Source organism: Heterocephalus glaber, unplaced genomic scaffold, assembly GCF_053883595.1.
Source record: "Heterocephalus glaber isolate CG9 unplaced genomic scaffold, H.glaber_assembly_v1.0 deba00001790, whole genome shotgun sequence".
Classification (NCBI taxonomy): Eukaryota; Metazoa; Chordata; class Mammalia; order Rodentia; family Bathyergidae; genus Heterocephalus; species Heterocephalus glaber.
Window position 1 is genome coordinate 3,070,099 of NW_028258473.1, and position 26,146 is coordinate 3,096,244.

The 26,146-nt window shown below is 40.2% G+C and overlaps 1 protein-coding gene across 2 annotated transcripts in view; it reads right to left on the reverse strand.

Annotated features, from left to right (window-relative positions):
- Nucleotides 1-416: 416 nt before the first annotated feature.
- Ar (androgen receptor) overlaps nucleotides 417-26,146 on the reverse strand; it is a 195,012-nt gene continuing 169,282 nt past the window's right edge. The window contains exons 4-8 of one of the 2 annotated variants that reach the window (XM_004871777.3): nucleotides 18,703-18,990; nucleotides 13,202-13,346; nucleotides 9,096-9,226; nucleotides 7,774-7,931; nucleotides 417-6,949 (exon numbers count right to left, since the gene is read on the reverse strand). In XM_004871777.3, coding sequence (XP_004871834.1) covers nucleotides 6,794-6,949; nucleotides 7,774-7,931; nucleotides 9,096-9,226; nucleotides 13,202-13,346; nucleotides 18,703-18,990 — 878 coding nt within the window. In that variant the 3' untranslated portion in view covers nucleotides 417-6,793. The remainder of the gene's footprint in view (nucleotides 6,950-7,773; nucleotides 7,932-9,095; nucleotides 9,227-13,201; nucleotides 13,347-18,702; nucleotides 18,991-26,146) is intronic. The other variant, XM_087203212.1, reaches the window with a different exon arrangement.

The following is a 26,146-nucleotide window of genomic DNA, read 5'->3' on the forward strand; positions in this document are numbered from 1 at the left end:
GTCCTTTGTATTTCAGTGTTCCCAGGTTAACCCAAGTCCAACACAGGTCAGATGTATAACTTCTGTACAATGATTTTTTAAAATATGTGAGAAGAAAGGTACCATAAAAGGCTACTGACCATGATATCAACAGTTAATTTCAATAAAAGCAGCCAATAAAATGGGTTAATTAAAAGTACTGATGACATTCATCTGAAATTGTAGATTGTTTTATGTTTTAACAAATTAACAATGGTGATAAGAGGACATTACCAGCTTTTGTAGGGTCTCTGTTACCAATAACTTGAGCCTGCACCCACAACAGGGGCTGCAGCCAAGTTTTAGTTGGCAGATCAACAGGCCAGTATTGTACACAATGGATATTTCTGAAAGCAGATACAGAGACAAACACAGAGTCACACATGTATTCCAACAAATGAGTTTCTGCCATTTTAATTATATTTAGAGCAACAAAAATTTCAAGACTACAAAAAGAGCACAGAACACTAGCGCTTGGGGCTGGTCCTGCTGCCCAGTGGATGCCAAGAGTCACTGTGAGAACCAAGGCCCCATCGAAAGAAGTTTCAAGCTAAATTGTTTCTTTTAAAATTTTTTCAATAATGCTTTTTCTCTCAACATCAAAAAATGAGTTCTTATCTCTGGTTACATAATCTTCTTCCTCCTGCTGCCAAATTAATCTCAAGGACAGCACAAGAATGTTATATCCAAGGCACTCCTGAATCAATGTCCAGTCTAGTGGAAAGCAGAAAGGTGTCAGTAGGTAGTGAAGGGACTTTTATGCATTTATTTATTTTTGATTTGCAGCATCCTAATTGTGACTGCTCTCAGGACCCATTTGGCTAAAGGAATAGGACAACACCATAGGCACTTCACTGAAGGACAGCTAGCAATGAGGGGTGAGGTTGTGAGACTACAAGCCAGGCTTGTCTATTATGCACAGTATAGAATCCCAAACTGTAAGGAAGCAGTCAGCCAAGGAGGGTGCCATGGGAGAAGCAGCAACATTTCAGTATTATCTATCCTTTGGAGTATGCATATGTTTGTTCTAGTTTTCAGTGGTCAATGGAAAGTGTAGCTACATGATGGTTTTGCTAAGTAGTTTGTGGGGGAACTTTTGCAGGCCACAAGGGCCACCCATTCTACAAATTTTTATTTAATTCCACAAAAGACTAGGAGATAAATGGGGCAAGGAAAAGAAACTGAAGCCCTGTTATAATGAATTAGGACTGCAAAATAATCACATATTACCTACTTACAGGTCAAATTGAATGTAATCAAATTAAAGCTGCATTTTACTGTAAAATTCCACCTACTAAATTCAAATATCTACCACTCTTTTGCCGAGTAGGGGAATTCCAAATGATTTGTTATCTTACCTTAAGTGATTGAAGAGAAGTGACTAATGTGGATTTTTCTGCCTTCACCTAGAAATGGTTGAGGTTGGGAGGCCCTGGGCAACAGACCCCAGTGTCAAGCTCTTTACTGAAGAAAAATATCTTTACCCTTGGGCAGAGATGGACATGTACCTACCAAGATACAACTTCTAGTACACTGATAAGTTTTAACAGAGAAAAACACATTTTCAATTTTCAAATCTTTACAAAACACATCCAAAAGCAGAATTAGAACATACAGACACCCAGTAGCAAGAGCACCTCAATCACAGAGGAGAGAATTGGTGTGAAAGGTGGAGCACTTGCTCCAGGTTCCCAAGTGCAGGTAACTGCCCTTCTCTCACAAGAATGGTGAAGAACAAGGAATATGGCTTCTCCTTCTTCTTCCAATAGCTGAGGTACCATTTAGAGGACACTGGCCAATCATTTGGGTGAGCTTTTGGCCCCAAGTCTGGCTCTTCTCTATGGTAAATTCCAGCCAGTTCCAGAGTCTTCACCACCCTTTCCACATTCATCTGTCTTAGACTAGTAAAGTGCAATACAACATGTACCCTACCCTTTTCCCCCTCCTATCCCTTTTTAAGGCCTGTGTATCAGGCCCAAGAGGGGCAAAAATCTCTTTGTTATCTGATCAATCCAGGTGTCTTGTTCATTCTGAGAGAGTTTCCTTAATGTAACTGCAGCCTCTCGTACAAGTACAAGGCATCAGATATGACCATGAACCAAATATAAAGGTGCAGAGAAAGATAACGCTTTAGAACACATTATACCTATATATAATTCAGTTTTTAAAACATGGATACAAATACTCATTTACAGTATATTTCTACCTTCTGCCTTAAACTGCAGAGAACTTTTTGTGCTGTCCAAACTGGCCAGAAATAAGAATTTCTGCCTGTTGTCCTTCTAGTGCAGAATCTAGTCCTTTAAATGCTCCCCTTCTCAGCAAAAGTTTCACATCTTTAGATAAGGTAACATGGGCACTAGCAAACACAGCGGCCAAGACAGGCTCCATTTTCAACCATGCAGTGATGGAGCTTCAAGAATTTGCTCAGCAACTACTAGACAAAAGGAAAGCTAGTTCTGTTTATAAAATCACTTAGTGAAGAACCCATAATCCCATTTTCCAAATTATCTTCAATTCTAAAAATGAATATTGTGAGGGTGGAAACCCCCGTAGAACTCTTATAATTCAGTCACCAGCAAAGTTCTTTAGTCTGTCTTTGGAAAGCTTACCAAAGAGGCACTAATACTTACTCCCTCCCTGCCCTTAAAAATTTTGGTATCTTAGATACAATTTAATCTTTGGTTACATACTGTGATGCTTTCATCACTTTGTCTGTCTTTAAAAAAAAACTGGTTTCAAAGATTTTCAAAGAGATCAGCAGTGAGAATAGATAAAGGCAGTGGCGCTAGAAACTCCCTTTTCCAAGAAATTTCACATTGCTAAATGGCTTCTTTTGGAGTTAAATCTGGATTTGATCTGGTGTTTTAGCATGCTTGTTTCCTGTGACTTCTTACTAAGGGTCAATCATAAAAACCATGCTCTTGGCCAAGTGTCCTTTCACTTGGAAAATTGGGGTAACAGAATCGGTACTCAGCCCCTTATTTTTCCACAATTTTGTGGGGGTCATGCAGGGAGAGTTACTGGGGAATCTGGAGAGTCTCCTGAAGAGCAGTGCTGGCACAGGGCTAGGAAGGAGTGGGGGAGGGTTACTTGGGCCTTTGTGCCCTGCTTCATATCAAGGGAAAGAAGGATACAAGGCCACATATGTGCTGTGCCTAATGAAACAAACACTCAAAAGCTACTTGAAGCTCAAAGTCAGGTCACTTGTGTAGTATCAGTATCATGTGAACAGTGGACATATTTTAAAATACAAGTCAAATACATTTTGTTATATATATCTACATACATATAGAAATAGAGTATGGACAGAGAGGGACTCAAGCATCAGAACATCTTTTCTCAGCCCAGACAATTAACCTCAGCAACTACCCAAAGGACAGAGAACAGAGCTAAGCTCTTTTTTCCTTTTTTTAAATGCCAGTGAACATACATAAAAATATACATATTACTGATTTTTTCCAAAGATATATGATAGAATCCTTCAAAAAATTCCTTTCTCAAAGTAAGGTAATTTTTTAAAAAAATGAACTTTCCAAGAAAAACAATATTGCCCGTAGCATAGAAAATTTATAGAACAAAGAATGTAACCCCATCCTAGTTCAGAAGCCAGATTCAGTGAACTGCCTAATGAATAGAGCTGAAAGTGCCACATATGACTGGACTCTTTGCTTTGACCAGAGTTGGTGACCTTAGGAGCTGTCTCTGCCCAGATGGGACCTTCTCTATGTTGCTCCTTTTCTCTTCTCTTACTCTCCATCCCCACCGAGCACTGCAGACCTCTTTGGCAATGGTCCTCTTGGCTTTTCCAGTGAGTGATCTTCATCATCCAGATCAACAGGTTAGTGGGCATGGGTGGCCAGTCTTTCACTGCTGAGCACAGTATACCAAAAATCAACTCTGTTCATACAGCAGAGTACATGGGCAAATAAGACTTCTGTGAAGTGTACTGGCTGGATCATCAATGGCCAAAAGAAAAAAAAAATCACCTTCTTTTCATCTGTGAGAAAACAGAGCCAAGCTAAAACCTCCTTTGCTCACTCAAATCCCAAGGCAGAAGCAGTAGATCTAAAGCCCTGTTTAGGCTGTTTATCCTTAGTTTTGTGACTTGGAAATTTGTAGTGATCCAGTTGTTGCTGCTTTTCATTACACTGCTGCTCACCAGTTTTTTGGCTTTTAATGAAAAAACATATATATTCATAAAGACAAGACTCATGATTGAGAAATCCATAAAGATAAAAAAATTTGATAGTGAATTGAAAAGTGGGGCCTATAGTATTTACAAGGAGAGGTATTAGAATGATATAATCTAATCCGTGTCCCACAAGATGAAAACTGTTTCAAAACAGATGTAAAAGAACTATTAATATACAACCTAGTTTAACTGAAAAGTGCTATATTTTTTTTTGTTTAAAACAGCTAACAGTGATCCTGTAATTAAGCAAGATGATTCCATCACAAAGAAAACCAAACTCTATCCAACCCCAGAAAGGAAACCCATCAACTTTAGTTTTGTTCAGCAATCTTGGATTGTCATATCACCCATTTTGGTTTTCCCTCTCCCTTGTTATTTAAAGAAGCTGTTTTGCAAGTTCATTTGGCTATTAATATCAATACAGAAATCAGGGAAGGGAATTCATGTGGATTATGTCATGTCACTCAGAAACTGTCTTCTCAACAAGTAGAGTAAACCAGCTGAAAGGGGCAGCTTGGTGACTGGCCTGTGATTTCTTGAGTTTAATAGATGAAGAACTATGGGAGAAAGCAGTAGCCAAGATCAGGAAGTACATGAACATTCTGCCCTGCACCTGGGGTTGGGGAACAAAATCCAAAGAACAGAGGTGTGCCAAGGGACTATATGAAATCAGTGACCCAGGAGCATACCCTAAGTTTATGGGTGGCAGCGAGTCACAGTCACACCAGCCAGACAGTTCCAAAGGAAGCCATGGTTCTGTGGTCCAGCTCTCCTCCGAGAGGCAGCAATAATCATGGAAAATCTAAGTGAGAATGGTCAGTGTCAGAGCCCAGAATCAGCAGAGAGGAGGAGGATGAGTAAACTAGTACCCATCTAGCCAGTTGATGCCCATCTGGCTTTAGTCTTTGCCTCTGAAGACAATAGTTAAACAAGTCTTCTCTATGTTCTTTCTTCTCATGGCTTCTGTGGGTGGATATGCTGGATGGCAAGGAGAGCATTTCAGGATTTCTGGTTCTAGGGTCATCATTCTTCCAATCTTGGTTATTGAGTTTTCTCTTCTGCCCTAATCTGGGTAGCTGCTTTACCTGCTTTGGAGAAGGGAGTGAACATTTATCCACTTATGAGAGCGTGTCATCTCTGGAAGGCAAGGGGCAGATGCCTGATTTTTCTGATCTCTTTGATGCCCTCTTTCCAGTTTTTCTAAGGGCTCCAGCAATCTGACTATTGATTAGACACATTTGGTAAGAAAGCTTTGAGACTATTAGAATCTAGAGTTAGATGCCAGGACTACTGGCCTGATAGCCTTCATAGTGGGCAAAATTTTAGCAGAGAGTTTTTGAATATGCTCAAAGAAGTAAACAATCTGTGTCATCATGTCTGAAATACAGTGTGGCCCACAAAAAACTGAAGGGAGGGTGGAAGAAGCTTATGGCCATATGGAGTATATAGGTCATTTAAAGGTGAGGAAAAGGTGGTGGTATTGATAAGTCAACTATTCAGCTTCCTAAGTAGTAGAACAACCAAACCATCATCTCCTTCTCCTCTGACTTTAGCTCCAAGCTCCTCCCTGGATCACGCATTGGAAACTAGATTGGATCTGAATGGAGCCTCACAAAGTGTCAGATTTCTCCTCTCCTTTGTCTTCCTGATCTGACTCTTCAGTGGAAGTGGCCAAGTTTTGTCTAAAAAGAATATTCATTTCAAAGGTATTAGAAAGCTACTGAAAGTCAATTTGAGGATGGAGGCAGAGATTGAGAACGAAAAGGCCTTGAGCGGGGAGACATTCACATGCAGACAAATTTTCAAATAAGAAACACATTTTCAATACAAGGAATTGCACTACAGTTGAGCAGTGTAGCCCTCAGGAGCCAAGCCTGTGGGTAAGTATTGGTGATACATTTTCCCTCCTTGTCTTCCCCTCTTTCGGGCTCCCCATCTCAGCTCTGGGGTTGCCCTGTCCTCTCATGGCAATAACCTTTGCAAAAATAGAGTCTAGGAAGAGGATGAACAAAAACTGACTCCTCATGGACCTGCAATTTTCATTTGTTTCTAGTCACTGCTGGCTTCTTTGAGGATTTCTATTTGTTATTTATTTAATAAAAAGCCCTGGCAAGTTTTTGACGTTTTTGGTTGTTGTCTCTTGTTTGTTTGAGTTTGTTTTTCCTGGATAGTTTTAGCTCTCTAAACTCTCTAAACTTCCAGTGACATAAGGTAAGTAAATGTTAGTGTGGCTGGCATACACTGGAGTGCTGTAAACAAGCCCAACTTGACACTGGGCCACATGAGGATCATCACAGATTTAAAGAAATATGTCACCATTCAAAACACAGATAGGAGCCACAACAGAGAGCAGAGTCTGAGGATGAGTTAGAGAGGGAAGTTAGAGTGGGAAGAAGAAAAAGAAAAGAGGAAAAGAGAAAAAAGCCCAGCAAATAGAACTCAGGAACATGTTCATGACAGACTATACATCAATAGAGGAAATTCCCCAAGGCACTGCAGAGAAGTAGTGCAGAGTTATAACAGGCAGAAGACAGCTGAAAAGGGATAGGCTGGGCTAGGGAAATGAGGACTTCCAAAGCTTCACTGTGTGTGGAAATAGATGGGCTTGACTTTCCCAGAAAGGATCTTGGGCACTTGCACAGAGATGATCTCTGCCATCATTTCCGGAAAGTCCACGCTCACCATGTGGGACTTGATTAGCAGGTCAAAAGTGAACTGATGTAGCTCTCTTGCAATCTGTAGGGGACAGTAAAAGAGAAAGAAAACATAGTTCACAAGGAGATGACTTCTGCTAGACTCCTCCCCACCTCTGATTTCCAGTCCTTTTAGCATTTTGTCCCCTTGCCTAGTCTTAGTTCTGCCTTGTAAGAGGGGTGTGTGTGTGTGTGTGTGTGTGTGTGTGTGTGTGTGTGAATGAAATGGTCTCTAGGAAATCATTGAGGGCTCCTAATAGATCTCTTACACCATTGCAAAGTCTCTGATTCAGGCAGGACTGGGCATTTCTCTTCACCACTGATTCTCTCTCTCTCTCTCTCTCTCTCTCTCTCTCTCTCTCTCTCTCTCTCTCTCTCTCCCTCCCTCCCTCCCTCCATCTCTCTCTCTCTCTCTCTCTCTCTCACACACACACACACACACACACTCTCTGACACACATACACATACACACAGGTAGCCATGAACATGCACACATAGAGGCAAACTCACATACACACCACTCAGGAAAGAGGAAAAGAAAAATACTCAGGTCTGTTTTGTCTGTCTAGAGGACTCATGGGCTTTAAACTTTTCCCTGAGTCCCAACTGCTTTGTTCTCAACTTCTCCACCCCTTTCACAACAGCCAGCTGGGACACTGTGACCTGTGTTCCTTTCTTTTCCATTGCATTTTCTTCCTGGACCACACTCAAAGCCAGAGGAGTTGGAAACACCTCCCAACAGGTGGTGCCAGACCCTAGAGAAGTGTTATTATCATTTGTCTCTTATCAGGTTGCTCTCTCTGATAAAGACAAACTGAGTGTTTGGCCCTTGTCCCCCAGAGATGATACCCTCCATCATTTGCTTACAGGCTGCACAGAGTCCAGGAGCTTTGTGAGCTGGTAGAAGCGCCTTGAGCAGGATGTGGGATTTTTTCTTTTGCATGCAATGATACGATCGAGTTCCTTGATGTAGTTCATTCGAAGTTCATCAAAGAATTTTTGATTTTTCAGCCCATCCACTGGAACTGATGTGGGATGAAGACAGAATGCATAGGGGAAGCATGCCCACAAAGGAGCATTAGACAAAGCACCAAGTTTTCTGACCACAAATTTGACCCCCCCACCCCCACAGGGAGGGAAAAATCTTGGCTTCCTGTCAGTTGAAGTCTGTGGGCCTGGGCCCTTCAGTTTGCCAGGAAGCTCACAGGGAAAAGCATAGCTGTATCCAATCTGAAGGAGGTCAAATAAACAAAATTTACTAAGCCTTTCCTTTTTCTAGTATTCTCATGTACTCACTTCTTAGGAACTAAGGTTTTATGTTGTTTGCCATCTAGCTCTGATTTGAACAATTAAAACACATAGCTTTGGATATTAAACTTTGCCTTCTTTCTTCCTCACAGAGATGAGGCATTCTAGCTTAGAGGAGACATTAAAGAAACTAGCTTGGCTGCCAAAACAGCTCTGTCTAAGAGTTGCTTACATAGACCTCCTCCTGTTGGTAGAAGGGGAAATGCCTTCCAGGAGTCAATTCCTCCTGTCTACAGCTATGCAAGAAATACAAAGTGGCTCATGTCTATTTCTGTAGCAGAAGCTGTGGAAAAATTCAAATGCTTGCTACAATCAGCCAAAAAGGCCTAGTCTCAAAAGAGAGATTGGGATTTGATGAGAATCTGATGGAGACTGGATTGAACCAAATAAATTGATTGATCTCTGGGCATGAAATTGGTCTTTGTTAAGAAAAAGCATGCTGAGGTAAAGTGGAGGGAGGAAAGAAGAAGGGAAATGTTCAGAGGCTGGCTTCTCCTTGATAATATTTTTAAAGAGAAAGTGTACGCCACCCCTACCCCTTTGGACCTTTTCCTATTTCAAATTATCAATTTTTCATTTTAATCATTTTCATCCTTATTTACACAGAAGGGGAAGGGGAAAGGGAAGAAAGGAAAGGAAAAATTATGAGAAAGAAAAAAAATGGAAACAAAGTCTATGTAAATAGGGAAGGGTGGTGCGGGTGAAGGGCGCATAGGTAATGGGGGAAAAATAAGAACTAAGATACATCATGTTCAGGTACAAACACCCAATGATAAATGTACCTAAAATGTACCAATTAATACATAAATTAAAAAAAAGAAAGTGTACTCCTCTGAGCCTCTGTGCCCCCAGGGACATTCCCTGTGACTCTAGGCACTTACTAATGCTGAAGAGTAGCAGTGCTTTCATGCACAGGAATTCCTGGGGTGTGATTTGGAGCCATCCAAACTCTTGAGAGAGATGCCTCATTCGGACACATTGGCTGTACATCCGGGACTTGTGCATGCGGTACCTGGGAAAAAGACACAGCGGAAGAAGAGGAATGAGGGGAGGCTTCCAACAAGCTCAGAGGAAATTTCTCTGTTTTTCCTCCTTCCCTAAGTCCTACAAGAAAAGTTTTCTATTTCTCCTGCCGGTGCTTCAGTGACAAGGAACAAGGTGCTCCCTCCCCCACAAATACTGACACCCTGATAACTGCTCATCTTCCTTGGCCAGGATATGGGTTAGTACATGGAATTTCCACCTCTCTGTGCCCCTTCTGTTTCCTGAGACAGAGACAGGAAAGCATAACCAAATGAACACAATGGGGCAGGCACATGGTCTCCCTGGCTATAGTTCTAGTATCTTCACTACAGTTAGAGCCAGAATCTGCCTCCCAGGCAGCCTAACTTGGAGCATATCTAGGACAGAAGACTCAGCAATCAGCTCAACACCAGGATTTGCAAGTAACCACAGGTGTTTATCCTGTCAACACCCCTGCCTGCCTCTTGGTTTGAAAGCTATTTATCTTACTAGAAATTTAATCATTTCTTTAAAAACTCCCAGCCATGGAGATTTTACATTGTCCTTTCAAAGTAAGTTCCAATGCTTCCAAATGTGCCAGGGAGTGTGTTTGAATGTCTGATTTAAATATCCCCTGCTAAAGGGGAGCCCATTCCCTCAAAGACTAGCTGTTCTTTACAACAGCTTTGAGAGCTAAAACGTATGTGAGCAGCTTTTATTATAGTGACTTGTGAATAGATCATCACATTGCCACAAATAAATTATATGGGGAAGTTGCCAAGGCTTAGATAGCTTTGGTGTAGGGGAGCAGACACTCTGATCCATGTATGGTCATAGAATACCTCTAAGAGAAGACACAGCATATTCTCACTAGTTGGCTTTTCAGTTTTCATCAATTCAGAAATCAAGAGTGTGTGTATGTGTAAGACATCAACTGATTGAGTAGCATACGAAGAAAAGAAAGGGAATTTCGCACTCACTTAGAGGTGAGGACAAAGACCTCCCAGATAGAGTCTAAATGTTGTGGTTTGACATTGTGCTTCTCAAGCCACTAGCCTGGTCCACAGGCTGAGTAGGCCTGGCACTGTCTGGGTGGAAGCTTGGCAATCTAACTCAGGGAAGTCTTGGCTTTCCTGGAGAAAGACAGAAGGGGGCAGATAGTGTAGAATTACTCAGTTCATACTGAATTCCAACTGAAATGGGGAAGTGTTTACATGGTATCACAAGTCAGCTGACAAGAACAGTGGTGCCCTCAGCTCTTTCAACTCTATAGAATTTTTTTTTACTCATTAAGTTTATTGGGACATTTTAGGTATACAAAATGTCTTTCATCATTGGAAATTTGGATCTTTACATGATATATCTCGGTTCTTATTTTTTTCCCCATTCCCCTGCCCTCCTTTCAACCCCTCCACCCTTCCCTATTTACAAAGACTTTGTTTCTGGTTTTTCCTTTTCTTATATTCATTCTTTTCCCTTCTTTCCTTTCTCCTACCCCTCCCACTTCCCCTTTGGACCTTTTCTTCCTATTTCACATTATTTATAGAATTTTTGAGTAGGATCTGCTGACTTGGAAAACATGACCTTACTCTGGCCTCCATTGTATTTCCATGCCTCTGTTTGTGAGGACACTGCAGTCTTCTTACTATTGAAATCAGGGCTCTGGTATGGAGGATTCCTAGAATACTGTGGCAAGCACCTGAGACAGGGAAGGTAAGGGGTGGAGAGGAGAGGGGAAAGATAAGGGAAAGAATTCATCGGATAAGGGACCAAGAAGGAGGGAGAACAGTCAAAAAGAGTCTCCAGAGAGTTAAAGGAAGGAAAGGGGAAGGAAAATGGAGGGTAGAAAAGGAGGAGCAGGAAAAAATTTAGGAGAATGGCAGAGGCATGTAGAAATTAACAAGAATGACTAAGGAGAAAGAAGATTGGAAAACACTTGAGCAGAGTTCCTAGCACATAGTAAGTGCTCAGTAAATGACACGGAAGAAGGTGTTATTATGATACTATTCACTTTTCTACAGATGAGAATTGAAGTTCTAAGAAGTAATTTCCCCAAGGTCAGTTAGGATTCAAGCCCATTATCCTCAAAACATGTGTTCTTTACAAAAAGGGAAGTAAATAATACAACAGGGCTGATGACAGGGTTTGGTGTCAGGAAGAACAGCACATGGGTTGGCCTGACTTGGACCAGTCTTTATATCTCTCTTTGGGCTTCAATGACCCCATTAGCACTTTGAGGAGTCTAATACCTATTAGTAACTCTCATTTTGTGAGTACTGCCTCTGTAGTGGCTATTAGAAATGTGTGTGTGAAGTTTGGGCTGCAGACTGACTGGAATCCTACATAGTGGGCAAGTGCTAGGGATGCTAAACATATTCCAGTATATCTTGCACAATGAAAAATTCCTCCTCCCCAAATGTCAACAGCAGCTCATTTTTGAAACACTAGTTTACACATTTGCAAGAACTCTGAGAGTTCTAATATAGTGAGTTCTTGAAAGTGGAAGGTTGCTTGTTGTTTCAGGACCCATGAGGCTTGGTAGGTCCCTAACACTGTGAGGAATCCTGTGGCACCTATTGATGAGATGAATGGGACCAATCGAAAAAGTTGAAGTAGCAAGGTAGAGTGCCATATGCTTACTCAGAGACATAGAAAGAAATAAGGATTTAGAAGATAACGAATTATCACCTTGAAAACCTCAAAGGTCTCAGGGATGGAGAGAAGATGGAGCAAGTGCTCAGGCAGTTGATCCAATCACTCAAGGTCACTGAAGGCTTCGAAGGGGGAGATGAACAGTTAGGGGGGCTTTTCAAGGTCTGCCCCAGAAGATGGCATCATGGGTAAGACTTTGGAGATTTAGAAACCACAAAGCAGGTCATGCCACAAGCCCAGTGGCTATTCATAGCTTCTGGCTAACAAGGCTGGCAGGGTTGACAAGGGGCAGCTGGGGACACTGACTCCCTTGCCTGGCACAGCAGTAGTTTAAGGAAGCACTGACCTGTAGGTTTTGTTTAAGGCTGTTCTGTGCTAAAGGGCTGAAGAGGAGGAAAGTTGAATTCCTGCCCTGACCAAAAGGATTCTCTGTGGTGAAACTAGCTCAAGGTTCTTGGGAAGGTTATTCTGGTCAGCTGCATTCACGATTCCATTGAGGCATCTCAGACAGATGGCACAGAGAAGACTATCACTATTAGGAAAAAGAGGAATCAGGAAGGGATTTCTTTTTTATTATTATTTCCAGCCTACCATAGGCCAGATTCTCCATGTCCATCAATTCTCATTTTGTTATAACAAACCATTTAAGAAACTTCTATTATTATCAACAGATTATAAAAGTGAGAATCAGGCAAGTTAGACAAACCAATTCATGAAGGACAAATAGGGCTTGTAGCAGTGCAGGTATGAATTAAACCTGTTTAAGAAAAGGGGAATGGCAGGGCAGAGTTACTTTATTTGCTGAGTCTGACTTCTGCTATTCATAAAAATAAAACTGTCTTTTAGGGAGATCAGGTTGCCACAAGGAGTCCATGAGACAGGATTTAGGAAGTATCTAGTATAGTCCTGACATAAAGTAGTTGTTCAATAAATGTTGATTAATGGCAGCCCTCAGTGGCATCAAAGAGACCAAAGGAACATCAGTCCTCACAACTAGAGTCTTTCTGCTCCTTGTGTATACTGCTCAGTGAAGAGAAGGGACATTTATATGACATTCTGGATAGGTTACAAAGCAAGTGAGAAATTGGCAAAATACTAGGATTGGGTCTTGGGTAGAAAAGGGATAGCCTTATAACTACCAACAACTAACTCCCACCAGTTGGCTTTTGAGCCAGGCAAAGCCACCTCAGCCTGGGCTGATTGGCTAAGGCCTCCAGTGCCTCACCTACAGGCCAAAAGCACTAATTTCTACTGTCAGCTCCATCACCACCACCTCCGACCACATCTTTCCAAGCTGCTGTATTTATGGAGATCTGGTCCCAAGAGCACTTACTCATTGAAAACCAGGTCAGGTGCAAAGTAGAGCATTCTGGAGTTCACATTGGTGAAGGACCGCCAGCCCATGGCGAACACCATGAGTCCCATCCAAGAGTACTGAATGACTGCCATCTGGTCATCCACATGCAAGTTGCGGAAGCCTAAAGAAGAAGGAATAGACATGGTCATCAATCCAAGCATTGATGTGCTGAGCTAAGACTGGGTCTCGGCTGAGATGAGGCTCTTTAGCACTCAGTAGGGCCTGAGGAACCACAGGGACCATCAGGGCTGGCTGATGAGGGATAGGAGAAAAAAATCAAACTGTATTGTAGGGTTAATATTCTTTGGCCTCCCTACCTCACTGAGCTGATCAAATGAAATAATGGAGGCAAAAATGGTATTGTTAGTTGCAAGAGAATAATAATCTAATGCTAATTGCTTACAATGAATTAACTTCTTTCTAAGGTGTTTACTTATATTACCTCATTGAATCCTCACAACAATAAATAAAATTGGTACTCTTTCTATCCCCATTCTGTGATCAGTAGAAGTGAATCACAGAGAGGTTAAGGAACATGTCCAAGATTATATGGCTAGTAATTGGCAGACCAAATTCCAAAAACCCAAACAAACTCCAAAACTCATGCTCTTGATCACTACACCTTTCTGAAGATTCAGCGTAATAACCAGTTCTTCCACACAGACAACAATTCTCACATTACAAAGCTCTCTTATAGCCATAATCTGATTTGACTTTTGTAATAACACATAATTACATAACAACATATGGGGGACTGTGCTCTGACAGCCACCGCTTTTCCACACCACATGCAAGCTCTCTTTTCTCTGACCTGCTTTCTGCCCCACACATCCTCTCCATTCTTTTCTTCTTAACAGGAACCCTGGTTCTGCTAGTTTCCTACCCTTCTGCCATCTCCTCCCTACCCTTAGACACAAACAAACCCTTTATGCCCTGCCTCCCTAGACTAATTTCTTACTGCTTGCTTTTTGATAATTTACATTCCAGCCATACTGAAAAACTTAGAATTTGCTGAACATTTCACGTTTTCCCAGTCCAGGAGAGTTTTGCTATCTCTGCACAAACTGTTGCCTTTGCCTAGAATGTATTTCCTCTACTCAGACTTCCATCTGATAAACACCAGTCATCTTTCAAAACTTTACTCAAAGACCACATCCTCTGTGAAGTCTTTTCAAATACATATATCAGCAGAAGGCTTAATGATTCTTCTCCTACTTTCTCATTACACCTTATGGAGTGTCTCATTCCTAGAACCCCTTTATACTTTTATGGCATAAAATGTCTGTGACTGATCCTTCCCAGTAGGAGACAAGAAGCACAGCAACATTTAAGAATCCTTTGGGGGAAATGGCCTGGGAGTTTAAACCCTAAACCTCTTGGATGGGAAACAATGGTCAGTAAAGACAGACAGAGAGATGGGGGGGGAGAGAGGAGAGAGGTAGAGAGATAGATACTGGGGTGGTATGTGAATGTCAGGGTGTATGGAGAGATATGGATTAAGCTGTAAGCTGTCAGGGTATCAAAGAAAATGTCCATATGGATAAATGGATGTTCCCCCAACACAGGACTTCAGAGAAAGAGGTAAAAAAGGGAAAATTTAGTGTGGGTCTAATATTTATTAACACTCCTTAGTGAGAGCTACTTAGTACTCAAACCTAGTTACTGTGCACACATCAGAAACACAGAAAGCTGATTTTCCTATTGGTCTAATATGATTATGATACCTAACTCTTTTTTTAATGCTCAGCTTTTGAAGTAGCCTGCTAAGATAGCATGGTTATCAAGGGATGACTTGAGCCTCAGCGGTACAGATTTTCTTAGACACATTCACTCAACACCTATTTGCCACTGTGTTAGGCTGTTCTGGAGAAATAGAGAGGAGTCATTCTTCAGTTTTGAAATACAGCAAGCCAGTTAAGGAGCAGAGGCAATTCCTTTGTTTTCTCATTAGAACCCAGGCAACTTCATTGCTATCAATATGCAATGGAAACTTGTAGTCTCATCTCTAGACTGAAAGAACAGCCTTAAAGCAGGAGCATTTTGGAAATCTTGGCAACTATAATGTACCTGCCAGACAAAGACCTCAAAGAAGACAATTCAACTTTGGGGTCCATGTATAAGCTTCAAAGCAAGGGATGTGGTAGTTCAGTGAAAGCAATCCTTGCACTCAAGCTTCGTAATAAAGAGCCACCATTTACAGACCACCTAGTACGTTTCAGTTAAGGTACTATGTATTCTTGATATATGATCTCTATTTTGATGACAATTTTTAAGTTATCTACTGTCCTACTATCTCCACAAATGAGAAAAGAGAAGCACAAAGAAGACATGTGATTTGCTTGAGGTCACACAATCAATGCAAAACTAGGATCCCAAACTAAATACATCTGATTCTGAATATACTGTGTATAATTGACTCGCTTGACCCCAATTTATGGTGATTCACAATTTACTAACATGCCAGGTACCCTACTAGACAGTTTCCAGATATCATCACCATCACAGAAACCTTTACAATGAAATCATTTGACCAGGTTCTTATCACAGTGTCTCAAACAGGACAGGAACTCAATCTGTTGAATGAGCAAATTACTTGAACTACTAGGTGATAACCGACAATATGAAAAGCAGTTCTTATGAATGTGGTAATCAGAATTCTTTGGAACCTATTCTTCTAAATTACTCAAAAGTCAGAGATCATTTACTTTGGCAAGCTAGATGGTGAACTGATTATCTCTTGCAGATTTGTTAATATAAGGAAAGAGCATCTAACATGAGAATTAGGCTGAGGAAATCCAATGACCTCCAGTTATATAATTTCTGCCATAGTAATGTGTACTAGTTTATTGTCAAGACCACCCAATTAGAAATCAGAGGATCTCAGCTCAAGTTCTGGTTGCATTTTTAAGTGACCAATCCAACAAATTAGTTAACCTCTTTCAGCTGTGTCATGTGAAATGGAACTAAGTCACTATGATTCTTACAATTGTTTTGAGAATCTATATATAAAAAGGCTCTGTATCCTATAAAATGAGATACATGAAATATTTGGAAATTGTTTGGAAGACTGAACTTTGAATCTCTATCAAACATGTGACATCAAGACATCCAGCTGAACAAGTGATAAGAATTAAAACAGCTTTCTCTTTTTCCTTTTTTTCTCCTCCCTGTATTTTTTCCTCCCTGTGTGAACTTTCAATTTTGGCACAGTCCATATCCAGCCAGAGTCCTTGGGCTTTCTTCCCAGTGATCTTATTGGCTAGTCAACTTCAACTTCCCAAGCTGAGAAAGAGTTAGATATGTTCTAGTGGCCGCAACTGGGCCACAAAGTTAGAAATACAAAATAGGGGCTTGATGGCGAATATACAGTATCTTCAAAAGTAGTAAGAACATCATATAGCCCAAGTGGCTTTTGATGAAACTTTAGCCACTCATTGTAAAGCTCAGAGTTGCAGAATGAGTGAGATACCACAAACTATAGGTAGATTGGAATGAGGATGAGATTCAGAGGGGACCTGGGCCTGACACTTTCTGGCTGTGTAACTATAAGCCACTAACATCTCTTCTCAGAACTTCCTTGTCTTTTCAAAATAAGGGAAATAACTCCTACTTTATAGGATTTTTAAAATTAACTTTATTGATACATTTTAGGTATATATTATGATAACATTCTTCACTGGGAATTTGTACCTGCACATGATTTATCTTAGTTCTCGTTTTTTCCCATTCCCCTTCCCTTCCTTCTACCCCTCCACCCCTCCCTATTTACAAAAGCTTTGTTTCCATTTTTCCTTCTTTTCTCATGTTTTTTCCCTTCTTCCTTCCCCCCTACTTCCCCTTCCCCTTTGAATTTTTGCTCCCTATTTCACATTATCTATTATACATTTTGGTCCTCCTTTACACTTTCAGTTTCTCACACCAGAGAGACAATTTGGTATTTATACATATGTGTCCTATTTATTTCATGTAAGAGTATGGCCACAATGTGCATCCATTTAGCTAAGAATCAAATCAGGTAATAAAGAGGAAACTGTACTTTTCGCTAAAAATTTCCATGAATAGCAATCATTGTTAGAAAGGCAGGTTAATCTTTGACTCCATAGGTTACTGATGCTTCAAAAGAATCTTTGAATCACATAATTTTAGGATTAGAAGACCCTTTAAAGAGGATATGCTTAACTGGTTTTCAAACTGTGTTCCCTGGAGCCACAATATTCAGCAAGAATAACCTGGGAGTTTGTTTACCCGGAATAACAAAGCTGAGCCTGAACTGGTAAGGAACAGGTCAAAGACTGACTTTAAATCAACCTCTTACGTTTGTATCTATGTACAATGCTTTTGAGAAATAAAGCATTTGGCTGCTGAAGGAGTTTGTGAATCCTTGGACAGAGGCTCTCTAAACTTCTGTAAGTTGTAATGTTTTCATAATTAGACTGGTTTAAATGATAGCTTAGGAAGAGAGTAAGTTTGCCACCAACAGAGGTACCCAGGCAGAACTTGGACACACACTCGATAATTCTTTCAACTGTCACTTACCTTTTCCTCCCATTATGATTCCTAATTTAAATAACACTAAGGAATTTTTGAAGCAAAGTTTCAAAACTACCAGCTTAGTCCTAAGCACCCTTTACACATTACATAGATGGAGAAACTGAGACAGAGAAAGGAAAGGGATCATTTAATGAGTTATGAACAGCACTAAGACTAGAATTCAAGTGTTCTGACTCACAACCCCACATTCTTTCTATCATACTCTTAAGAGTTCACATGGCGTGAGAAACTGAAAGTGTAAATAAGGATGAAAATGATTAAAACGAATAACTGATAATTTGAAATAGGAAAAGGTCCAAAGGTGGAGGGGTGGCAGGAGGGGAAGGGGAAAGGGAAGAAAGGAAAGGAAAAATTATGTGAAAGAAAAAACATGGAAACAAAGTCTATGTAAATAGGGAAGGGTGGTGGGGGTGAAGGGTGCACAGGTAATGGGAAAAAAAGAACTAAGATACATCATGTTCAGGTACAAACACCCAATGATAAATGTAAATGTATTGTATACCTAAAATGTACCAATTAATATATAAATTTAAAAAAAAAGAGTTCACACGGTGTAGCTCCTGAGTAAGAGTGTCAGTGAGACTCAAGATTACATAGGGGTGAGCCTATGTATCCACATGTAGAAGAGCATCATAAAACATGTCTTATAAGATATGTAATTGTGGGAAAATTTGCTGAACAAATCTGTGGATTGAACAAGAAAATATGACTGCAGTGCATCAACATGAGCCATGCAGGATACTATCATGCGCCTTTGTCCTTGCTTTCTGAGTTTCAATTCCCTTATGTTTGAAGTCAGGGCTCTACCCATTCATTCCCTATAGGGTGATAGTGACTATTGCATGAGTTAATGGGTACCTGGCCCCTCGGAGTGTTCACTAAACATATTCTCCTTTATCTCATGCACTCACTTTCCTTTTTCTTACCAGGCAAGGCTTTGGCCCACTTGACCACATGTACAAGCTGTCTCTCTCCCAGTTCATTGAGGCTGGACAGCAAGGCTGCAAAGGAGTCAGGTTGGTTGTTGTCATGTCCAGCACAAACAACACCTGGCTCAATGGCTTCTAGGACATTCAGGAAGATGGGCTGACACTCATAGCCTTCAATGTGTGATACTGTCATCTTCTGGGTTGGCTCCTCAGTGGGGCTGCTGGCACTGGAAGCTTCTCCTTCTTCCTGTAGTTTTAAATTGCCAAGTTTCTTCAGCTTACGGGCTATTGGGAAGGAAGAAAAACTTGAATTTATCACCAGTGGCCAAAACCACATAGCAGAGCTACACTGGTAGGAAAGCTGACTAAGCTAAGAAAATAAAGATGTTCCTTCTCCCTGGTCATGGATGCTAAACTCTCTAAGGTCAAGTGCTCACTCAACACTGTTTGAATGAATGATTCATCATCCCAAACCTCTGTTAAGCTCAAACTTCCGTACCTTGCTTTCTTTTTTGATCCTCATGCCAGAATAATCTGGTATATTCCCTTGCATTTGGCTCTGCCTGAATACAACCTTCAGTATTCAAACATGGTACCTTCAATTAATTAATTTATGAAAATATTCATCATTCATTTATTCATTCAGTGGATATCCACTGTTAACCCTTTGTTTCTGGGTGAAAGAAATAAAAGAAACAGGTGCTGCCCCTGTCTGGTAGAGAAGAAATAAATGACCACAAACAATTCTAGAAAATATCAAGCTGGTAAGCATTGCAATAGAGGCTCTAAAATGAGAAAAAACAATAATCTCTCTAGCTGGAGTTAGAAAATGCTTTACATCAAAAGTAGCATTTGACCTAGAGCTTATAAGAATGGTGAGGACTACACCAGGCAGAGATGGGTGGAGAGAGCACAGACAAAAGCACTAAGGAGTGCTCAGGGGAACAACTAGAGATCAATGTGGCTGGAGGAGTAGCTATTTATAAGGATGAAAACAAATTCAGGGCCTGATTTTAAAGGGGCATGTGTATCATATTAAGATGATCAGTCTCTATCTTATAGGTAATATGAAAATGCTGAATATTGTACATGAAGAAAGGGATGTAGACATGTCTATGTCCAACATGTCCAGCAGGTTGCTAGGAGAAATGACAAGGAGGGCAGATCAGTTAAAGTAGGTCTTACACTTGATCTATGGATTCCTACAGGTATCAAAATGTACAGTATCCTGAAATTTAGTTCTCCATAGTTCACACACACATTTTGTAAGTTAAAGTTCTCCTAACATGGAAAGGCTGCCTGGCACTTACATTACTGTGGATGATAAGTGACTAGATGGCACAATAGTTGCAAATTAAGCTTCAGATAGGAATGAGGTAAAATTACATGTATATCCTTGTAGGTTTCATATCTTCAGACTACTAAATTTTATTATGCCACTTTGGGCAAAATGAACAAGAATTTTCTGGTGTTCTATTTTACACTAAACATTTTAAAGAGTTTCAGATGTCAGAATTATACCCATAGCTGAACATGTACTATACCATGTATAAAGGAGAAGGACTGAAATCCCTAATTATAGCAAAGAAATGACAAAATATCTCTGCCTCCACCATCTATCTGTAAAATTGGAATCATGCTAGGAAGCAGCCATTAGAAAGGATTTTAGAAATAACATTATTTACAACAATGACAATCTTAAACTCAAATCTTAACTACCTTTTCCAAATGTGTGTGCACATTCACACACATGAATGAGTGTATACACACACACACACACACACACATACACACATACATTTTAGAGATCTTTGGGCATCCCAATGTTTATTTTGTGCTATTTTCCCTAGCATCTGTATCCACAGAAGTATAAATAATTTAAAAGTTCATAACTCAGGTCTAGCATAAACTCATATATCAGGAGTTGACCACAAACCAGTTATCTCTAATTCTTTTGAAATAATAATAATAATAATAATAATAATAATTATTATTATTATTATTATATGAAGAAGAAGAAGGAGAAAGAGAAGGAGAAGGAGAAGGAGAAGGAGAAGGAGAAGAAGAAGGAGAAGAAGAAGAAGAAACATAAAACAAAGGGTCAGGGATTTAGCTCAGTGGCACTGCACCTGCCTCACAAGTGCAAGGTCTTGAGTTCGTTTCTGGGTACCACCACCCCCCCCTCAAAAAAGAGAGAGAGAGAGAGAGAGAGAGAGAGAGAGAGAGAGAGAAAGTTTGAGTTCTAATTTAAGTGGATAAATAAAATAGTATTGACTGCTCATCTGTAGAAATAAATGATACATATCCAGAACTTACTTTCAGGTCTAATTAGAAAAGTAAATCCTTCAGTATAAACACAAATCAGTGTCACTTGGTATATCAAAGCAAAAATGGCTCACATGTTTGCAGCACAAATTAGAGTGGGGAAGGGGAAAATGATGGGGTGGGTGGTACAAGAGGAGCACAGAGAAGAAATCAGGGGAAAATAACAAGCAAGCCTGGAAAACCAACCCTGAATGCAAGATGACCTTGTCCAAAAATCATTTCTGCAGGGATTTGACACAGTCAATAATAAGGAGATATGTACAGCTACTGCCAAATCCCACATTCCACCAAGAGCACAGGCAGTAAGGTATGCTCTGGGCCAAGCCATTCTTTGTCCAGAGCTAGAAGACTGTCTCCCATGATATTTCATCATCTAGTGAACCCATTACTAACATGGGTTCTTATACATAGCTCCACAGACTGGTGATGCCTCCAGGGTTTGTTCCTCTGGTACAGTTCCTACAGTCAGGCCAAACCCTCCCGATCACTAGCACTTTCTTGCCTTGAGCTCAAGAGTTGCCAGACCATGTAGCCCCTGTTCTAGCCTGGTGGAGAGAAGAGGTACAATTAGCCCTGTACCTGAGGTAACTAAAAGAAATAAGAGTAAGTACTATTTTTTTCAGGGCTTTCTATTACGTCTCAGTTCATGAACACCTTGTCATTTAATTTCACGATGTTCTTAGGGGGTTGGAGATATTTCTGATCCTTGGTTTGCAAACGAGCAAACTGAGGTAGCACAGCTATCAACAAAGATAATTCAACAATCTAAACTTGCTCTGAGACTACAAATTCCATGTTCTTTCTACTATATAATGCTGTTTCCCCTAGGGAGTGTGAAATCCTAAACCCAATATTTTTAGCTTAAAAGTAGAGTTGAGGAATGGGGGTAGGGTTTCATATATATTCTGCTTCCCATCTTCACCCACGTCTCCAAACTTTAGTAACTAGCATCACATCCAGAAAGGAAGTGACAGGAATAGTCTAGTCACCTGCCTAAATGGAAACAGATTTGAAATACTATAGTTATTTAACGACTCACAGCATGACAAAACAGGAAAGATCCTAAGAAATCATCTTATCCAGGATCATAAATTTAAATACCTTTATAGAGTATATACATAAGTAACACAGTGGGTGGGCATATATGTGTGCACATATATATATATGAGAATGGTTGACGCTCTGGTGAACTGGAATGAATGCACTTGCTATTGCCTTCCCACCACAAGAAGGCAGTCATATAATACATAAAAATGTTCTGAAAATCATGTATTCTGAAGCTGAACTTAGTTCTTAGCTATAATTTTTGGACTTTTGACATTAGTCTAAGTCAAAGATAGGGAGGCTGAAGCCAAAGAGGGCAAAGCAACCTAATTGTAGAGCCAGAGCTGGAATTAGAATGAGGGTTCTTATTCCTATTTTAAAATTTTCTATGCCACATTGGCTTTCTCTTTGATTAACTCACTCCTGTTCTGTCTTGGTATATGCCTCTTTGAACTCATTCTAGGTTTGCATTGTACAACAAAGTAGCCATGAGCCATGTGCAGCTACTTAAATTTAAATTAATTAATATTTTAAAAATTAAAATATAATCTCTCACTTTCACTGGACATTTTGCCAGTGTTCAAAAGTGTTGCTAGATTGAACAACACAGACATAGAACATTTTCATCATCTAAGAAAATTCTATTGAATAGTGCTGTGAATATAGGCTGCTCTCTGGAGCAGCTGTTCCATTTGCCATCCCCTAATATATTGATAATGAAGAAAAACATCCAAATAAATTATATACAGGTGGGCCCATGGGGTTCCCCAAAAGATAGAGGGAAACACAGAACAATTGGTGCTGGTGCAAATCAGTAAGATATGATTTTTCACCTCTACTCTCCCACCAATGACTCAGATGTCAATGGGGTCATGGCTTGTGGATCTAAGCAAACTTATTACAAGAAAGATCAATATGTGCAGATACTACGGGGGAGAATTCATCAAGGTGAAATAATCCCCCTTTCTCTGTGCAGTGCTTATGGCTTTTTCACATTCTCTTCTGCTAGACCTATAAGGCATAGCTTGAAGAAGGAGGGCAGCATTTCCACTTGCTTTTAAAACCCACATAATGTGCTGTCCCTGTGGCCACAGTGGCTCAAGCTGCACCAGGTGTTCTATCCTGTCTATCTAAAGAGGAAGACTGCACTGAACATAATTGAAATCAGATTCCATTCATTCTGCAGAGGGATCCTCTGTTCTTTCTCTGTAGCAGAGGCCAACATGTTGCTTGATAACTTGAAATGCTGGACAATGAGGCTTGCTAGTCACAGCTATTATTCAATGCCCAAGGCCTTGTTTACTTCCGTGAAGGCCACCCCCACACCCCTCCCTTCCCCTGCACCTGAGCCCCAGAGTCAAATCTAACTCTGTCATGTGAGTTACAGGCTGGCCAGCCAATGTAGCAAAGAAGAGATTCACATAAACTGAGTGATGTGAAGCAAAGAGAAAGGGCATTGTCAAAGTGTATAGCTCTAATGGTGTGTGAATTGTTTTGCATTTACACCTTGCCTTTTTCAGGTCAGAGCAATGATAAGAAAGGACCCTGTTAAGGTTCTTCCTGTCTCTATCTTATCCTCAGGGGACTGGAGCACCTGGTCTGATATACCCAGATCCCATAGGAAGTTCGCTTTTCAGTCCTGGCAAACTAGACTCCTATAGAAGTTATTTCTATAGCACCAGAGATTTTTCAAATATTTTTCTATGGCTGAATTTGAAGGGTAGCTATCTTTGATGGGCTTGACCTAATCAGGTGAGATAAAAAGGCATAGTGCTTTACTTGAAAAGACATTCAACACAAGGAAGATTCTCTGTTGCTGGTTTTGAAGTTGTTGGGATCCACATTGCAAAGAAAGAGGGCATCATCTTCTTGAAGATGAGAGTGGGCCTTTGCTGATAACCAGAAAGGAAGCAAGAACAGAAACCTGAAGTTCTGCTACTGCAGTGAACTGAATTGTGCCATGATTCTGAAAGTTTGGCAAAAGAGCCTGAGCTGCAGATTAAAGGGCAACCTGTGCAATACCCTGATTTCATCCTTGTGAGATCCTGAACTGAGACTCCATCCACGCTATGCTAGAATTCTGACTTGCAGAACTGTAAGCTAATTAGTGGATGTGGTTTGAAGCTACTAAATCTGTTGTCATGTCTTATGCAACAATAGAAAACTAATACATTTTCTTCACAGAAGGAGGTGTAGGGCAAAAGAGTAGTCTTTGGAGTCAGACAGTCTCAGGTTCAAATCCTGGCTTGGCCAATTACTAAGCCTTTTCTTTAGCTTTTTGAGATTCAGTTTCCTCATTTGTAAAATGGGTATGCTGTCACCTATTTTTGAGACCAATTATGAGAACTAAATAGAAGAATGCCTAGTATATAGTGTGCTCTCCAAAATAGTTTCTTCACTCTTCATCCATTCTTAGAATAAGGACTGAATAGTATGTAGGCAACGTAACTTTGGCAAGGCGAGTACCTATTCCTCAAGATAACTGTAAACTGCATGTATTGCAAACATGTACTAATAAAACAATATATATACATATATATGTATATATATAGAGAGACGATATATATACATATATATGTCTTGACAGGGGAATAGGTATAATAAGGGCAGGATGGTTAATACATTGTTAAATTGAAAACAATATGTTTTTTCAACACATGACTGCCTACAGAACTGAATTCAATTGTAGGACTGGGGCAGTAGCTCAAAGGCAGGGCCCTTGCCTAGTGTGCACAAGACCCTGGGTTTGATTCCTAGCTCTGTCAAAATAATCCCTCAAATATAATTTTAAATGTTAGGTAAACATAAAGGTATGCCTTGAGTAATGCTGCCAATTCTCTGTGAAAGCATACTAGGCTGTACTTATATGAATACATATGGATACTTGTGTGTACAGTGCTTATATATTATAATGCTTAAATCTAAGGGTCATGAACTCAAATATCTTCACAACTCAGGCAGATAGGTAAATAAGTAAAACACTTCTTCTTACAGAGGTGGTGTAGGGGAAATGAGTAGAAGATAAATAGGAAGAGTGAATATAAATAGGAAGGGATAGGGACAGTAACTGTAATAGATGTCCTGCCTAGGAGAAGTCTAAATCAATTTTCTAAACAAATACTATTCTGGACAAGTAATATTCTACAAGTGAATTTTGGCCTGGGAAGAGTCAGTTTTTAATCTCTGGCTTCGAGATTAAATTATGCCAGCCTTCTTTATATCAACTAGGATTCAAATCAAGCTATCTCAACTTCATAACATCAGGATTAGAAATCAAGAATACAAGATTAGGAGCCAAGGGAGCTCCTAAGTGACCTGTCCTACCTTATACATGTAAAAATGGTAGTTGTTAAGAACAGAGATTCCTTCCTCTATTGTTGACTAGCTTCATTACTTTGGGCCACACTCAGCCTCTCTGTACCTCATGTAACTCATTTGTAAACTGGGAACATCAGTACTTGATTCATAAGGTTGTTTCAAGGAATACAGACACTGTAATGGTATCTGAGCATAGAAGGAAGATTCTACACCAGCAAAATGACTCTCCAAGACTGAAGCATGGTGAGATTCTAGGAGGCAGGGTACATTAATATCAAAGTACAATAATATCAAAGTTCTCAAATGCTATTCATAATAAATGGCTTATTATTGTTTGCTGGTATCATATGGCTCTCACAATTGCTAGTTTCTGAGCCCCGCACTGCTCTATTTTCATGTCCTCTATTCCAAGCAAATTAACTTTTCTGAAAATGCTAGCAGATGAATTAGATAAGTTTCTTGTAGGACTGAAATCTCACTGAAGACAGAATCAGTTAGAAAGATCCCTAGGCATCAGTCTAGTAAAGTAGGAGAGCCTCAAGGGCCCTACAATGTTTTAAGGGCCCTGAGAAAAGGCAAAGTGGGTCTGAACATTGGGACTACACATACTTTCTCCTTTCAAACCAGGGCAGCAGGGCTTTACTTTTAGACCTAAACCTTTGGGACTTCATGCCATATTTTGTTTGATGAAAAGATTCCATTTCCAAAAAGTAGAGTATAAAGGTCTTGGATCTTGTCTATCCCTTCTTTCTCT